The following is a 16699-nucleotide window of genomic DNA, read 5'->3' as shown; positions in this document are numbered from 1 at the left end:
TAATGTATTGGCAATGTTTTATTTCTTAAATGGTGTGATAGGTGTGCAGGTATTTGTTATATTTTTCTTTTGATCTTTCTGTATGAAATACTGCAAAATTATAAAGAGAAGGGTATCCATTAGAGTTATCATCTGATTAAGACAGCATTCAAATCTACGCTACCTGAAACTCTTTCAGAAATATTTTTTAAATTGGTTTCTAAAATGTTGCCTCACTATACAGATTATTCTGATAATGCAGCCCCCATGCACTATCATTTCACAATACCCTTTTCTCTCCTTTCCAAATTAATTATGGTAATGACAAGAAGAGAGGCTCCACTGTACACGTACATCTTCCAACTCGGAGCCAAAAGCCTGTCCCATCCACTTATTTGCACCTGAGAAGTTTTTTTATATGACATATTTGTAAAATATTGTAGGGAGTGGGGTGGGCTTGGAGTAGTATGTCTACATCTAAAAAAAGTGCTTGTGAAAGTACTCCAGAAAACTTTCTCTTAACATATTAGGACTACATCTTATTCTGACAAATATTGCAGAAAATAATTTCTCATTTTTATCTCAAGAGCCCCCAAATATTAACTTCTAACAAATTTTTCAGGTGAAAAGTTCTTTTCCGAATACTACTTAGGAAGCTTCTAAGAAAAAAAAAAAAATCAAGGTCCTCGCTTAGCTTGGTTTTAAATGGGAAATAGCAAATAGAACCACCAGGGAATTCCCTGGTGGTCCAGTGGTCGTGAACCCAGGTTCAATACCTGGTCAGGCCAAAAAAAAAAAAAAAAAAAAGAACCACTGTAAGGTTGGCTATCAGTGGCATGCAAAAGAGGAAAAGATATGATGTGGAAGGAAGTTTGTGCTCTGTCGTTTAAGTCAGGCAGTCTCAGTTCCTTTATACTGTATTCAAGAGAATATTGACATATTTGTATTCCATTGGCCTCTATTCAAATTGCCTGCCTTTCCTCCTAACAAAAAGTAATCCAGTATACCATTCCTATCTTTTGAAGGCTAGGAAATCTTAGAAAGGGGTTTCTGCACTTTAATTGGGAAGTAGTATTAAATGTAAACAAATATCCCCAACTCTAACCCCTCCTAGTTTTAGATGACTTAACATGTTAAGGAAGGAAATTTAACGGATGTCTAAATTTCTTTAAAATAGACTCCTTTCTTTAACTCCCTTGGAAGCAAATAAAGATTTGGATGAAAATATATGGTAGAAGATACATAAAAAAAGAAGTGATATGGCTCAAGCAGGCCTCCTTCTGGGAAGTTACAGGAAGCCTGGCTGTGGTCCTTCTGTAAAGGTTTCACAGCCCGTGGATCCCGCCTACTACGTATGAAAAATGTGCGGTCTCTGATTTATGTTCATTTTCTCTTCCTTCCTATTCTCTCCAGCTAGTTACAGAAACACCATCTAAGAAAGAGCCTCGCATATGGTAGGTAGGTGCTTAATAAAAATTTCTTGAATTGAAATTAAGTTGATTTTACTAGGGTCTGCCTTAGAGGTAGTTTCAATAAACGGACAAATATCGCTGAGAAAGCTGCTATCCTGATGGCTTCATGAGACTCGTGTGTGTGTGTGTGTGTGTGTGTGTGTGTGTGTGTGTGTGTGTATGAGAGAGAGACAGAGAGACAGAGAGACAGAGAGAGAAGGAGGGAGAAACTAGTGCAAGTAGCACATCTGAAGCTGAACACAGTTTCTGCAGTTCTCCTTGCTTCCCATTTCTCTATCCTGGGCCATTTCTCTATCCTGATTCCCCCCCAGGTGTAGTCATGGCCTCACCATTCTCTTCTTCCTTTCCATCAGCTGCTGTCTCTTTCAGACTTCTCCGACCACTGTGGAGTCCGGGCCCTCCCGCAGGTCCCCAGCTAACTTTCTTGCTTTCTGTCCTCGCAGACCTACCCAATGCTCTGCGCCGACTCTCTTCCTTCCTGAAGCCTGATATTCTTCGGATCACTCTTCTACAATGGCTCTTAATTGCCTTTCGAATCTAATTAAAACTTCTTCAAGACCCTCTACTAATTAACTCCATAGGAGGCTCCCTTAGCAGCCTTCTCAAGCCGGGTGCCGGCTCCAGTGCTGTGGCCCAGGGACCAAACCAGATCACCCTCTGCCTTTTCCTGCTTCCCCGCCTCACCTTGGGCCAGTCACCTCCTACCTAGAGGGCCCACTCCAGTTTCTTTTTTCTGCCAAAGCACTCTCTCTCTTTTTAACAAAAAGAGTGCTAAATTACCTTTCCCTTCCTAATTTGATTACTCCAACTAAGGATCCTAATCAATGGAAAGTGGGTGTGTCCTTTGGGAAACGCGTGTGGGTTCACGTCCAGGCATTAGCAACGCCTTGCTGCGGGAAGCAGTGCCCACACATCTTGGTTCAGGACTCCATGCGCTTGGTAGAAGTCCTGCGGTCCTGGGGCTAGTGTTTTGGCTTTTCCTGCAAACAGGTGACAGTGCATCTAGTGTGCAGTCCTTGGCTCCCGCCCAGAGGCCGTCCGGGTGCCCTCTCGCTTCCCTTCCCCGCGCACAAGGCGCGCTGCCCTCGCGGCCTTCGGCAGCCTCCGCAGCCCCTCTGCCCCCATCGTGGCGCGGCGGGACCAGGGAAGCCTCAGGGGCCTCCAGGCGTTCAGAAGGAAACCATCTAGGCGAGAGCCGTTGGATCGCGACTGGGGCCGCCGGGGAGCGGATCGCGGGACCTCAGGTTATTTCCCGGCCGGGCCACCTCCTCGTCTGCGCGGGGCGGCTTCTCCGGGTCCCGGGGATGCGGGATGCTGGGGCCCCCGATGCTCCGCTCGGCGTGGCGGCTCCGGCCCCCGACCGATTGCCTCTCGCCTCCCCACTTGAACTCCTGGGGAGACAAAGTGTTTGTAAAACTTGGCCCTGGCCCAGCCCCGGCCGCCCCACGTTACCAACAGGAAGAGGGAGTGCAGCTCTGAGCGGCCCGGGGCGAGCCACGCTCCGCCTGCACATCGGGCGCCCCGGGCCTGCCCGCGCCTTCGGGGCTCCCGCGGGACTCGAGCGCAGACTCCGCCTCGCCCGCGCCCGACCCACACGTGGGACCCCAGCTCCGGCACGGCCCCTCCCGGCTGCGCGCCCCAAGGGGGGCCTCCCGGGGCCAGCGAAAGGAGGCACTGGCCGGGCCACTCCTTAGGGTGATGGAAGGGGCCTTAGGGTGGTGGAAGGATCCTCTGAGTGGGATGGGGCCCCTGAGCGGCGGAGGGTACCCCGGAGTGGGGGACTGACTTCCGCCACAGCGCCTCCCCGGGGGACTCTAGAGTGTCGCAGAGCGCCTGTTGGATCCAAACTGTCTTTATTTGCAAGCCCAGGGACTGGATGTGGCCCTGGAGCGCTGGAGCTTTCCACAGGTGGGAGGCCTGTATCTATTCACGATGAGCTGCTGGTGGTTAGTGCTCTTGTTGCTGCTGCTACTTTACGTGTGTGTGTGATTGGTTTTTAAGTGTATGATCCCAGTATTCCCTTCCTGACTAAGGCGGGCTGCTATAAATGACTCCTGGAGAAGGATGCAATAAACGTCAAGAGGTTGTAAGATGTCAAAGACATGGAGTGGTTTGCAGGAGTCCTGGGATATGGTGCTGGAGGCCCTCATGACAGTTTTAGCTACAAGTCAGGGCCTGAACATCCTAAATACAAAAAAAATCACATGCAGCGGCAGCCCGGTTTTAAAGCAAATCAGAATTGGTGATGCCTTTCCTGGATAATGCAATTGAGATGGCCGTCCCTGCATTCCTCTTCCCCCACTCTGGTAGACATAAGACTGCGTCATTGTTTTTAAGTTAAAAACCTTTCTTGCTGGACAGTCACAGCAGAAGCCTCCACTGGAGTTGGCAACAAGAGCCCTTTCCATTAGACTCGCACTTTATATGCATTCCTGGACATTATTTCATTTGAGCCTTACTTAAATCCTGTTGGAAAGAAAGAAGTGGTATTAACCACAGTCTGCACAGCAAGAAACTGAGATTCGGAGATCAAGTGACTCCCTCAGGTCGCTCACAGAGAAGTGCAGAGCTGGTGCACAAATGCAGGTGTTCTGACTGCAGGCCCAGGTCCGAGTCCATCAGTACCTCCAGACCCTTGTTCTCCTCTTCCCCCTCCTTGTCATGTTACTTGGGAGAAGGCAGAGGGGAAAATCGCCATCCATGGTGAAAATGGCCTACAGAGTGAAAGAGGGACTAATTCACTGGGCCCTGAAGAAAGCAAAGCTCAGCTCTGCCTGCTGAATTGACACCCCTGGTAGGTGTTGAGGGAGCGGGAGAGATGTTTCCCCTATTTTGGAAAGTTCTTTCATGGATGGGTCTCTATTCAACTTACAGATGGAAACTCTCTTTTGAACCCTAAAACTGAACAAACCTACTAGATAGGAAAAAATCACAGGTGAAACCTAGGTTGAGTTAAAATAGCATTTACTGGACACCCTTTTTCCTGATATTAACCATTGCTTCTAGCCTGATATTCTGGTCTTGATGGCCCTGAAAAGCTGGGGCTTCTCTGAGAGACTGAAGACTTGCCCACCACAGTCCAAACGTGCAGGAACCAAGGACTGGGGGGAGCTCGCTTTCCTCTTAACTTTGTTGGGGAACTTTTCTGGTGTTGCCTGTATGGTCTTCGCAGACGCAGTTTTAGGAACCGAATGGTTTAGAAACTACTTAGTTTCTAGAACTGGATGTTTAGAAACCTTTGTATGAGTCAGATGCATAGAGTCACCTTCACAAGCGTTTGGTTAGTAGTTGAGGGAAAGGACGCAGAGTGAGGAGGCAGAGGAGGAGGATAGGGAAGGAGAGTTGGATCTTCAACAAAACATTGGAACAGATTAGGAGGCTGTAAAACCCAGAGTAATTCTGAGCCGATGCCACTGTGGGGCGCCAAAGTTCTACTCGGCTAAGGCCTGCGGCCGTCTTGGGTGCGAGGACAGAAAGTCCTGGAGAACAGATGCACCGGGGGAAGGGAGGGGGGAGGAAGGAGGGAAGGGAAAGGAAAGAGGGGTGGGGCTGGGGTGGCCTTTATTCTCGTTAAACCCGCCTGGGAGACTGTTACATAACAAGTCTGTGAGTGCGGGAAGAGGACTTTGTTAGAAGGGAAGAAGGAGGGTGTGAGTTGGGGGAAGCTCTTAGAAAAGAAGAAACTCTCGGACCACTGAGCTGACCAAGGAGCACAGACGCTCCTCTTCGCTTCAGAAATTCTTGGGTTTCTTCTCAAACTGGGGCCACGACCTCTTTTAAACAGGGCGAGCGAGGAGGGGAGAGAGATGTGGAGAGGCTCCGATCCCCACCATCACACCAGCTACCCCGCCCAACCTCCCCGCCTCCCACCCGCCATTTGGGGGCTGCCGCATCCGGGAAGCCGAGCGCTTTCTCCTCCGGGACGCCGCGGGGTTGCCCCAGTCCATCTGCAGCCCGGGAGGACTCCTCGGCCGGGATAAAGGGCGGCCTCCCCCCAGCCTGCGAGCGCCCAGGATGCTCAGCCGTCAGCTGCCGGGAGGCGCTGATTTCATTCCCGCGCGGCTTTCGCTGAGGGCGGAGGGGGGCGGAGGGCGGGCGGGGGGGGGGGAGCCGACGGGGCGGCGTGGGGGGGGGGGCGGGAGGCGGGAGGCGGCGGCAGAGATCGGGCTAGGCTGAACGCCCCGGCCCCGCCAGGGTTTATTACATCCCCGCCACCGGCAAAGGTTAGGAACGCGCATTTAGAGATGGGATAATCCGAGTTTAAATATTAACAGTAAAAGCAGAACCGGTGGAATATTTACCTAGAAACTGAGCACATCTCCTTCTGCCAGGGGAGAGGATCACCGAGGAGGCCCCGCTCCCAGGCCTGCGGCTCTGACCCGGCGCTTCCCCGTGGCTTCGCCGAAGCCGCCCAAGACCCACCTCGGGAGCTTCCTCGGATTGTGGTTAAGCGGGGAGGGCCGCAGACCCCCTGGCTTTGCCAAGTGGATCGCAGTGTGTGGGGCTCGCTCCAAATCTGTTTTGTCATATTCTCCTTTCTAAGGGCCTCCCCGACCAACAAAAGGTGGAGAAAGTACGTTGGATCAATAGCAAAGATTGTTATTTAGATAACGAATTAATCTCCCTGTTATAATACTTTTTATAGTGAACTTTGCACCCCTTCCATAAGAAAAAAGGAATTTAAAGGAAAAAAAGTCTCAAACAGGATTAAGGTTTTAATTACAATTCCCTACCGAAATAGTATGTTTGATGAGCTGATCTTATCAATTAATAGTAACATTAAAGCTCAAGAAACAGATTCACGGGAAATATGCTTAAGGGCGTCTCTTAAAAGTAATCCCAACCGGGGAACTAGCGGGGCAGCGGGCCAGGGACGCGGGTCCGTCGGCCAGTGCGGGGCGCGCATCTGGGACGCAGGATGGGGCGGGGGCGGCGGGCCCAGCTCTGGGAGACGCGGCCGCGCGGGTGGGAGGGAAATAATAAATAACAGACGCCTCTTCCAAGCCGAGGCCCACATCAAAGTTGGGGCCCCGCAAGGGCCGTGCAGTTCACTGCGTTTGGGTCAGAGTTATATTCCAGGGGCAAATAAAGTAATTTGAACATGCACCAACAGTTTTCCATAAAATACGAGTTAAAAGAAGTAATAGAACTAATCACTGTCTCCTCAAATCAAGTAGAAAACATTTCAATGCACTAATTAGAGTAATTAGAATAATAAGCCTCTGCCTATATGTGGTAAGACAATGTGTACAAACAACTTTATTTAATGTATACTGGTAATCAGCGATGCGTGCCTGCTTGAATGCTTAGCGCAATAAAACTACCCTCCGTCCGCCCAAACAATCAAATACAAATTAGTTTAATGATTGTGCCTGCTGAATGTCTTAGAAATCCACAGGCAGAGGCGAGTAAATAGAAGCATCCTTGTTTGCGTGCGTCCCCGCCCGGGCTGGCTCCGGGGCCCGGTGAGTGGCCGCGGGCGGGCGCGGCGGGAGAGAGCAGGAGGCCCGGCGCGCTGGGCGGAGGCTGGGCCGGGCGCCAGCCCAGACCTGCGCCGCGCCGGAATCCCTGCTTCTGCGCTGGCCGCCTTCCCACCCCTCCTCGGCCAGCTTCCCACCTCAGTGGCCCCGCCGCGCACCCCAGTCCCTAAGAGCCCCAGTGCCCCGCTGGGCCTCCCCTCCTCTGGAGGCGGAAGGCCTTGCTAGAACTCCCAGCGCCCGTCGACAAGGGTTTTAAGAATTGAGTGATTTCCTCCCACCAAGCGACCCTTCCCAGGGGCCTTGGGGGACCAAGGGGGGCATCCGCCTGGGTTTCGGGTACCCAGACCCCAGAGGAGAGCCCCAGGCCTCGGGTGGTGCGGCGCGGCCCCCTCCCCGCTCGCTGTCCTCAGCTCTGACTTGGGACGATGGGGTGCCCAGAGGGGCTCCCAGGTTCCCTTCGCTGGGGAACTGACTTTCCTCCTGTGTAGACGTAAGAGCGACTTTAGGCCCAGCAGGGAGAGATCGGTGTCCGAGGATTCAGAGGTTCGTTTTCCTCCCAGTTTCAGAGCTGGGAGACTCGGTTCCGCTCCACTGGAGGCAGGCAGCTGAGGTCGGGAGCAGCCACAAGTCTGATGGGTGTGGGCTGAAGCGAACACGCTCCGAACTTCGCTCACCAGCTCTCGGCTCCCTTGCTACATTCCTTGACCCTCCCCATCTCCCCACCCTCTCTCCCCCCAAAATAGACAAACAGGACAAGGCCAAATTATCTACTTCGCGGGCAGCTTTTTTCCTCCCCAGTTTTCCTGCAGTCGCCGCCTCTGCCCTCTTCTCTTGGGGCTCCTTCTCCCACAATTGCCTCTCTCAAGCACAAAGCCATGTCCTGGGCCCAACTTTGCAGAGTCAAGCGGAAAAGCCGCTCAGGCAGAAAGCTAGGAGAGTCACTCGCCCCTGGACCCTCGACACTTAGCTGCCTCTGTGCCCCATCGCATCTCTGCCCCGGCCACGCGCGCCCCCAGAGAGGCCCCGCCAACTCACCGCGACTAGGAACAACTTCCCCGGGGGCGGTGGCCGCACCCAGGGCATCTGCCCTCCTTCTTCTGACCACCAGCTCTACCCCTCAGCCTGGGGTAGGCGAACCCACCAATCGCCGACCCCCCTCCGCCTCCCAGGGTCTGCCTGGAAAGGGAGAGTGCTGGAACGGCCCAGCAGGTCCGGGCTGTCCACCCTCCCCCTAGGGGTCGGGGCGCCCGAGCAGCGGGAGCCGCAGAGAATCTCCATCTCTGGCCAACACTCAGGGGCAGTTCATCGTCCGGGAGCGAAGGCCGGGGCTGGAGTCAAGGAAGAGCCGGGCTCGTCTTCCTTCGGTCCCCCCCACCCCCAACCATGCCGGCTGGCCGAACTGCCTGGGCCTTCCTCGCGGCGGCCGGGCTCCCCGAGGTGGGGGGCGCGCAGCGGGGCTGGGGCGTCTCCCGTGCGCCGGGTGCCGGGCCGACGCCCGCGCGCAGCACACTAGCCTGCCTGGCCCAGGCGCTGTCACAACTTGGAAGGAATATTGTTAGGGCAGCAAACAAACGACCCAAAGTTGTTAATGTCAAATCGTTCTCTCCAGAATCCTGTGCTGTGGAACATAAAAATCCTCGGACGGGATGAGATTTCTTAATAGGAGGAGGGAAAGAACTCCCAACACTTTCCACAAGGATTTTTTGCCCGAACCGTAAAGCCCAGTGATTTACAATGGCTAATTTGTGTTACAGACCCGCAAGAAACTTTTTCTTTTTCCCACTCTGCTGCCAAACTTTGGCCATATTTAGTTGTGTGTGGCTTTCTTCTTTCCTTCTTTTTAAACAACAAACCCAGAGGAAACACTGGTGGGAGGAAAAATAGATGCTCCAAATCAAAATGGATGCAGATTCAAATTTACTCCACAGCGAGGTTTCCTATCGCCGCCGTTCTGCACACCGAGAGTTAATCGTATACAATTTATAACAATCAAAATCCCCTCCATATTGCTCAGATGGGGTCCAAGTGCTCCCCTGTCTTTCTAAAATCAGTGACAAGTGAGTCTTTGTGGGGCATTTATTTTCTTCTTTTTTCTAGATGACAGCTCCCCATTCGGAGAGCAGAGAGCTGTTTGCCGCCAGCCACAGGCCACTCCAGAGCCCAGGCTCTTCATCTGCGATCCGCGTAAGGAAGTCCCCCCCGACCCCCCGCCTCCAAATCCCAGACAAAGAGCTATAAAAACTCAGAAAGACGTGGCAGAAATGAACTTTAAGATATAGATGCACTTTTACTGGTGTATTAAATAACATTTCAGACATTTTAAAAAAAAGAAATACATCTTAATGTTATCAACAACCAGAATTCTAGGAACAATAAGAGAGGCCAGGGTTGTTTTGATGGGATATGGTATTGTGTCTAAAACCTCTAATAGCTAAGCCAAGCAGAGTTGTTGGTATGGTAAAGGGAAAGTACTACATGATAAAGTTAATTAACTTTTTTTCTTAAAAAAAAAAGGAGGAAACAAATCTCCTAGTTTCCCACCAAACACAAGAACAATGTGAAAATATTCTGACTTTTCTTTATCTCCACAACCAAGCAAAGCCTTAAAGAAAACTAAAACGCCGTTTTCTGGCCCTTCTGTACCCACATCTACGTAAGGGTCATTGAAATAACTCTGGGCCAAGTTCTACAAAGGTGAGCAAGTTTATTCCATGATTTGCTAGCGGAGTGGCAAGCCCCTGCCACTGTTGCATTATTTCCCATCCTGAATCAAGGAGGGGCAATATGTACCAGGAGCCCTGGTTCTCTTCCTAACACCATCTGCCCCCTGTTAAGAGACTATGCATCCCTGAAAAAGTAAACTTTCCTGAACAGGGAAAATGTTTGTATAAATTTAGCTGTACATCCCGTTTAGTCATACGGTCAAGATTCATTCATAGTACTTCAAAGATGCATCTTTTTCTTTCATTTTCAATAAACACTGTCCCCTTTGCCTCACTGAAATACACAAGCAGACCCGAAGAAACACTTTTACCTTTGACCCTCACTTCACCATCTTTCTTCCTTTTTCTGTACAAGCTCTGTTTTTTACCTCATTCTTTAACTTGTCTAGGAATTCAATAGAATCTAGAACAGAGTTCTATAAACTGATTGAAAAATCAACAAAGACAAATCACAGAGACCAGTGATAAAAAGATCATTTCTCTCACCCTGCAACCCAGCACTATCCAAGCCGCTTCCACAGTAAGGCAAATGAAAGGCAAATGAATGCAGCATATAGACACACAAGGGCAGGTACCAATGTGCTCACATGCCATTTTTTCCCCATTGTTGCTCTTGCACCTCTTTATTAGTTGCTTTTGAAGACATAAGAAGATAGAAAGATGAATGCCTTTATTTCACCAGAAAATTTTGCCAACCAGTGTGTGGTTCCCACTGGCAAAAGCAGGACGGGAAGAAGAGTGCTTTTGTTGTTGAATCTGAAATATAAGGGAGGTAACTTCATGGGAACTGAGAATGTTTAGAAGTGCCAAGCATAATATTATTTATGGTCACTCCCTCCATCTGACCTTCGCATAACTCTCCCACACGATCATTTCTTCCCCATCTTACCCCATAAAATTTAAAAGTGACCTATCTGGAGGAAACACAGGAGCTCTTTCAGGATGGCCGTGTTCTGCATTATTGTCTTTAGGGAAACGAAAGGATTTGTTGTTGTGGCTAGTCAACATTTTAGGGATGACTGCCCCCCAAATTTCTCCCAGTGGCAACCATGGAGTTTTTCACCTTAGCATGCCATACACTCCCCAAACGGGCATCAAAACTGCCCAAGTAGCTCTAGAGTCTGAACGGCCAGCATGGGTCAAAACCGTGGCGTGTCCATTTAACACGTGATGGTTTCCAGTCAGTAGCCCCTGTGGCTAAGAACAAAAAAAGCCTTCTCAAGGTCCACTCAAATGCCCTGCAGAGGGCAGATGCTGCTTGTTTTCTGCTTACAACGGAGGGGGATATTGATGCAGAACTCAAATCTATAGCCAGCTTAAACATTTTACCCATCAGCATGACTGCAGTCACAAAACACTTCTTCTTTCTGTCACTTCTTGTTCAGACTATTGATAAGATCATTTGGCTGAATCTGTTTGGGACCTGTGTAATATTGACTAGGAGTTAGAAAAGATGATCAGATGTAATAAGCCCAGCAACTACCTTTCAGAATGGGCATATATATACTCAAACCACTGTTCCAAGGAGGACTTTAAATAGATCAGCAAACTTGTAAACTAATGCAACACTGCTTGGATTTCTCACTAACCTTAAACCTTGTGATGCTCCATCTAAGACTATCTGAAACAATTTGTTATTAGCATCCTGGTCTTGAGTCTTTCCCCTATGTTATTTTCTTATTTTCATTTCTTGTTTCAGATCCTGTTTGCTTGCCTGATGAGAAATAGACACTATTGTATAAACCATTGCAAATTCCATCTTTTTCTGTAAGCCTCACAGGAACAATATAGAGGACCTCCCTCTAATCACTTTGTAAACACACATAGTGCATATTGTCAGAATCATTCTTTGTTGAAAGATATTTGTTAATTGTGAAAAAGAATAATCATCTTTACTAAGCCTTGCTGTTCTGTAGGTCCCAAATTATGTGAGGACATGTGGGTAAAGATCAAAGTCCACCTAGTTCCATGGATGCTCTCCAAAAAAGCACAATCAGATAAGGTAAAGCTAACCTGGAAAGATGATGCAGGGGCACTGCAGATATTTCAGGGGACAAACACCTCTTTGTCAGACCATGAAATGGCAAACAAACTGAAGTTCAAACCCAATGACCATTTCAATGGAATACTACAGGCTTAGTGACTGCAAGGTTTGGGACTGATAGTTTTTGCAAAGAAAAGTGAATCAGAAGAGTATTCTCTCTTTAAAAAAAAAAAGTTCCTGAAAGTTATAAACATGAAACCTGGCAGTATATGTAAAAAATTTATTCCAAAACTTTACGAAGTATAAAGGAAGGGAAGTGTTTTACACACAACTCAACTCAGTCAGTATAAGGTCTAGGGTTTTCCCCCCTTAAAACTTGGCACTATTTTTAAAATAAAATAAAGATATTTCAATAATTAGAACAAACTATGAAGGTATTGTGCATTTCTGTTTTATGTAGATAATAAAATATTACTTTAACATAAATATATAAGGATCTCTGCGTTTTTATTTTCCCCACAAGCACAACCAAATGTACCAAAACAAAGTATTTTTAAAGAGACTGAACAAAAATTACATCCCATATAGATTTTGCTCACCTACTCATTTAAAGCTACAGAAAAACAGTTTCCAGAACCTTTTTGCTTTAAAAGAAATAAATATACATTGAGGCAGGCCACTTAAAAATGATATGAAAATATTTCCCTGGGTAGCATTAAAAAAAAAAGAAAATAGACAAAGAAACGTTTAAACTATTTCTGCATTTCAAAAGACAGATATTAAACATATATACATAGTGGTAAGGTTCAGTGGTAACTTTCATCTTAGTAAATCTATGAGAGTTAGAGGAGCTATAGACACGTCCCCTGAACTCCAGCTTCTGACCTTATCCACTTGGTAATAAGAATGTGAAAATTCATTTCCTCGCTTTACCATTGGCTCTATGCCCTGCTCTGGATTGCTTCACTAAAGGCCAGTTCCCACACCTTAGGAACAGGCGGCAGGATGCACCCCGAAGCAGCTCCATCTCCTTGTGACAGTCACTGGGGGAAATGAAATACAGGCAAATAAATATGCCCATTATAAGCCATCATTTATCTTGCAAAAACATTGAAAATGAAACAATCACAGGTGTTTGAAAAGACAATATAAAGCATAGTTCCTAAAACATTAACTACTGATTGCAATGCTAATCTGATGCCGAACAATAATTTTCTGGTAGTGAGAATTTAATTTCTTCAAATAAAAATTTGTCTAATAACTAACCAGAAAAAAAAGCCCCAAACTTTTAAGATGAATAAAAAGTGTTTTCCCTTTTAGCGCCCTTTTGTGCTGATTATTATTTAATATTTTAACTGATCACAGTTTAATGGTATTTATTTTCAATAAAGTTACAAGTTTTTTTTTCCACCTTCACTTCCCGGTAGAGCCTTTTGTTATGAGAGTTAATCGTTTTCCATCAAGATAAGGTCAAAAAACGCACTTAAAACTGTTAACAAAGGGAGAAAAGGAAGGATTGAAAATAACACTTTTTTCTACTTCATTTGGCTTTAGTAAAAGAGGTGGGAAAACTCTCCAAGTCAAACTGGTATTTTCTGTAATAAATTACAGAAGAAGAGGGTGTGGGACCTTATATATGATTTGATAAACAAATGAGCTAGTGAAGACAAAGTCAGCCTAGAGTGGAGATATTCTCTGTATGCATATGGGTATTTGTGTGCTAAGAATCACAGTCTATGCATACACCATTAAGTTCCCAGATTATTTTCTTTATGTTAAAAAACAAAAGCTATTAGAGGAACAAAGTTTAACTGCTGCTGTCAGCACAAATAATTCCTCATAATTAAGTTATTAAAACCGAAGGCAGAGAACTGTACAGGGGTGTCTGAAGATATATATTTCCCTAGTTCTCTTCGAAGTGCCGCTTCCCTTCTGTTGGACAACTCTGGAAATATATTTAACCTCCACATTTCCTCTGAGCTCTTTCACAATGGGCCCGCCTGATAAAATGAAGCAATCAGTCACTCACTATCGATTTTTCTTTTTCTTCCCTCCTCAACCTGCCCCAGAAACACTGCCTGAAAATGAAGTTTACTTTGTGGCTGGTAACAAAAACCAATGCTTCACTTTCATTTTTGTATTCCAAACAGAATTCTTGCCTTGGATAAAGCGGGTAGACCATGCACATTTCCTGAAAGCAGAGAATTATTTATTTTGTATGAAGTCAATCGGTTTGCTTTGGTAAAAGGAGCAAATAAACATTATACCAATGTAAGGAGGTGGGGGGGGAATCTGAAGGTAATCAAAGTTCACAAACAGCAAGAAAAACGAGAGGGGCAACACAAGAACATTAGAGATGGAGAGTGGCCAAGAGCTGGCTTCAACTCTCTCCGAGGAATAAAAACCAAACCAAACCAAACCAAACCAAACCAAACCAAACCCGGCAACTTCAAAATGAACGCTGGGGGAAAGAAAAACATGTTTGTGAATTTGTTCATGTAAACTTCAATTTTCTTGCAGTGCAAATTTATGTGGTTAAGTTTTGCCTACATCAAAGAACGTGTGTATTTTTCCCTCTTTCCTGATGGGGATCCACATTAAATAAACACAGCAGCATGTGCCAACTCCAAGCATCAGGAGCTGTGTTTTGTGTTTATCACGGTTTGGTAGATTTTTTTGTCTTTTTGGTAATTTATTTAGTTTTGCCAGGTATTTAACTCAGTGCTAGCCATCTCTCTCTCTCTCTCTCTCTCTCACACACACACACACACACACACACACACACACACATACACATTCTCTTCTCACTCTCTCTATGAGACACTCCACTCCATTGCCTGGGTACTAGCCTGTAAAGGTCAAAACATATCATTACACCTGCTACCGTTTAAAGGATAGTCCAGTGCCTTAGTTGTTTTCCTTATTTTTTTTAAGGGACGGGGAAATAATAATTAAAAAGAAAAGAACAATCAGAAGTTAGAGAGGGAACAAGGGGGCCGGGAAAGGGTCGCGGACCGAAGGGGAGGGGGAGCCCCGCGCTCTGCCCCTCCCCCCCGCTCGAGTTCACTGGACGGGTGTCTGTACCCCGTGGTGTGGTGGCGTGTCCCTACTCCCCCCGTACACATCCTCGGCGCCCGGCAGAGTCCCTCCGGGAGGGGTCATCCTTTTCTCTTTCTGTCTCCTGTTACAAAACCAAACTCTCACCACCTCCTTCTCCAGCTGTAAGCTGTCCGCGAGGGAGGTGATCTCCTGGGCCGAGGGCTTGGGGCATTTGAGGAAATGGCTCTCCAGAGCCCCCTTGACGCTCACCTCGATGGAGGTCCGCTTTTTCCTCTTGCGCCCCTGCGCTGCGATCTTGTCTATGCTCGTGGGGCTGCCCGAGGACGAGTCCGCCTCCTCCAACCACTTGTTCAACAAAGGCTTCAGCTTGCACATGTTCTTGAAGCTCAGCTGCAGGGCCTCAAACCTGCAGATGGTGGTCTGCGAGAACACGTTGCCGTACAGGGTGCCCAGCGCCAGCCCCACGTCCGCTTGGGTAAATCCCAGTTTGATCCGCCGCTGCTTGAACTGCTTGGCGAACTGCTCCAGGTCGTCCGAGGTCGGCGTGTCCTCATCCGAGTGCGGGTCATGGTGCGCGCCGGGGTGGCCGGGAGGGCCCTGCGGGGGCGGCGGGGGAGGCGGCTGCTGGTGCGGGTGCGAGTGCGGGTGCGGGTGGTGATCAGCGTGGTGCGGCTCGTCGTGCGCGTCCCGCAGGCCGTGGTGGTGCAGCCCGGCCGGCTGCCCGCCGGCGCCCAGCATACCGTTCACCGTGAAGCTGGGCTGCGAGTAGAGCAAGCCGCCGTTGGACGCTCCCATGGAGGGCGGGAGGTGCGCCGCAGCCGCCGCGCTCCGCCATGCCCCGGGCCCCGGGTGGTGGTTGGCAGCGTGGTGTACCAGATGCGGCGGCCGCTGCTGCTGCTGCTGCTGTTGCTGCTGCTGCTGCTGCTGTTGCTGCTGCTGTTGCTGCTGCAGGGCGCCCGGCCCGTGCAGCTCGTCGCCGCGGCCGCCCTGCTGTACCACCACCGAGGGCTTGATGTCCGGTTGGCCCAAGGGGCTGGTGGACCACGGGGAGCCGTCGCCGCCGCCCCCGCCGCCACCCCCGCCCCCGCCGCCGCCGCCACCGCCCCCGCCGCCGCCGCCGTGGGACAGCGCGGTGATCCACTGGTGAGCGTGGCTGAGCGGGTGCCCGTTGCTCTGCAGCGCGCCGTAGTCGCCCTGCACCAGGCTCTGCGCCTCGCGGTAGCCCCCCGCGCCCTGCTGCATGCCGCCCGGCGGCTCGGCGTGCACGATGGAGGCGCTGGAGGTGAGCAGGCTGTAGTGGTTAGACGCTGCGGTCGCCATGACTCTCGGAGCCGGACTGAGCGCTCTGGTTAAAGGAGCCGCGCATTTGACAGTTACTTTTTCGCCTCGGGCTCCTCTCCTCGCTCGCTCTCTGTCTCTCTCCTCTCTCCCCAGCGGGCAGCTCCGACGCCCGCTCCGACGCCTTCTGTTGCTGCTCCTGCTATTACTGCTGCCGCCGCCGCCGCCGCCTCCCGCCCGCCCTCGCTCTCTTTCTCCTCCTCTCCCTCCTTGCTCTCTCTCACTCTCCGACTAGCTCCGCGCTCCCCCCCTCTCCCTGCTCTCTCCAGCTCTCTCCCGCTCTCTTGGCAGCGCCAGCTCGCAGCGGCACGCGCCTGGGCCCCGCCCCCTCCGCCCCCTCCCATTGGCTCCGCGCCCTTTGATTTACGTGGATACCGCTAGCAACCTCCCAGGCCGGCGCCACTGATTGGCGCAGAGCTGCCCCCTCCTCCTCCCCCCCGGGCGCGGAGTCCTCTTAGCCCTCCTCTGGTCCCCCCTCTCCACCCAATTCAGAATCTCAGAGTTCTCACCTCCCCTTCTCCCCCACCCCCGGCCTCCTCCGCCCCTCGGATGGGCCCGCCCCCCATCTGTCTCCCAAGCAGACGCGCCGGGCGGTCCCGGTGGAGGAGGGGGGCGCCCCAGCCATCTATCGACCACAGACACTTGCAAGACTTGGGTGGCGGA

At 49.9% G+C, this 16699-nt stretch overlaps 1 protein-coding gene across 1 annotated transcript; it reads right to left on the bottom strand.

Annotated features, from left to right (window-relative positions):
• Positions 1–14583: 14583 nt before the first annotated feature.
• On the bottom strand, positions 14584–16018 carry POU3F2 (POU class 3 homeobox 2; the record flags this gene model as incomplete). The annotated part of the gene is made up of 1 exon (XM_081250655.1): positions 14584–16018. One exon carries the CDS (start codon positions 16016–16018, stop codon positions 14702–14704), a length of 1317 nt encoding a protein of 438 aa, XP_081106781.1. The 3' UTR covers positions 14584–14701.
• Between the last annotated feature and the right edge of the window lie 681 nt (positions 16019–16699).

Source organism: Mesoplodon bidens (assembly GCF_964165515.1).
Source record: "Mesoplodon bidens genome assembly, chromosome: 12".
Classification (NCBI taxonomy): domain Eukaryota; kingdom Metazoa; phylum Chordata; class Mammalia; order Artiodactyla; family Ziphiidae; genus Mesoplodon; species Mesoplodon bidens.
This window is presented reverse-complemented; position numbering and strand designations above follow the sequence as displayed.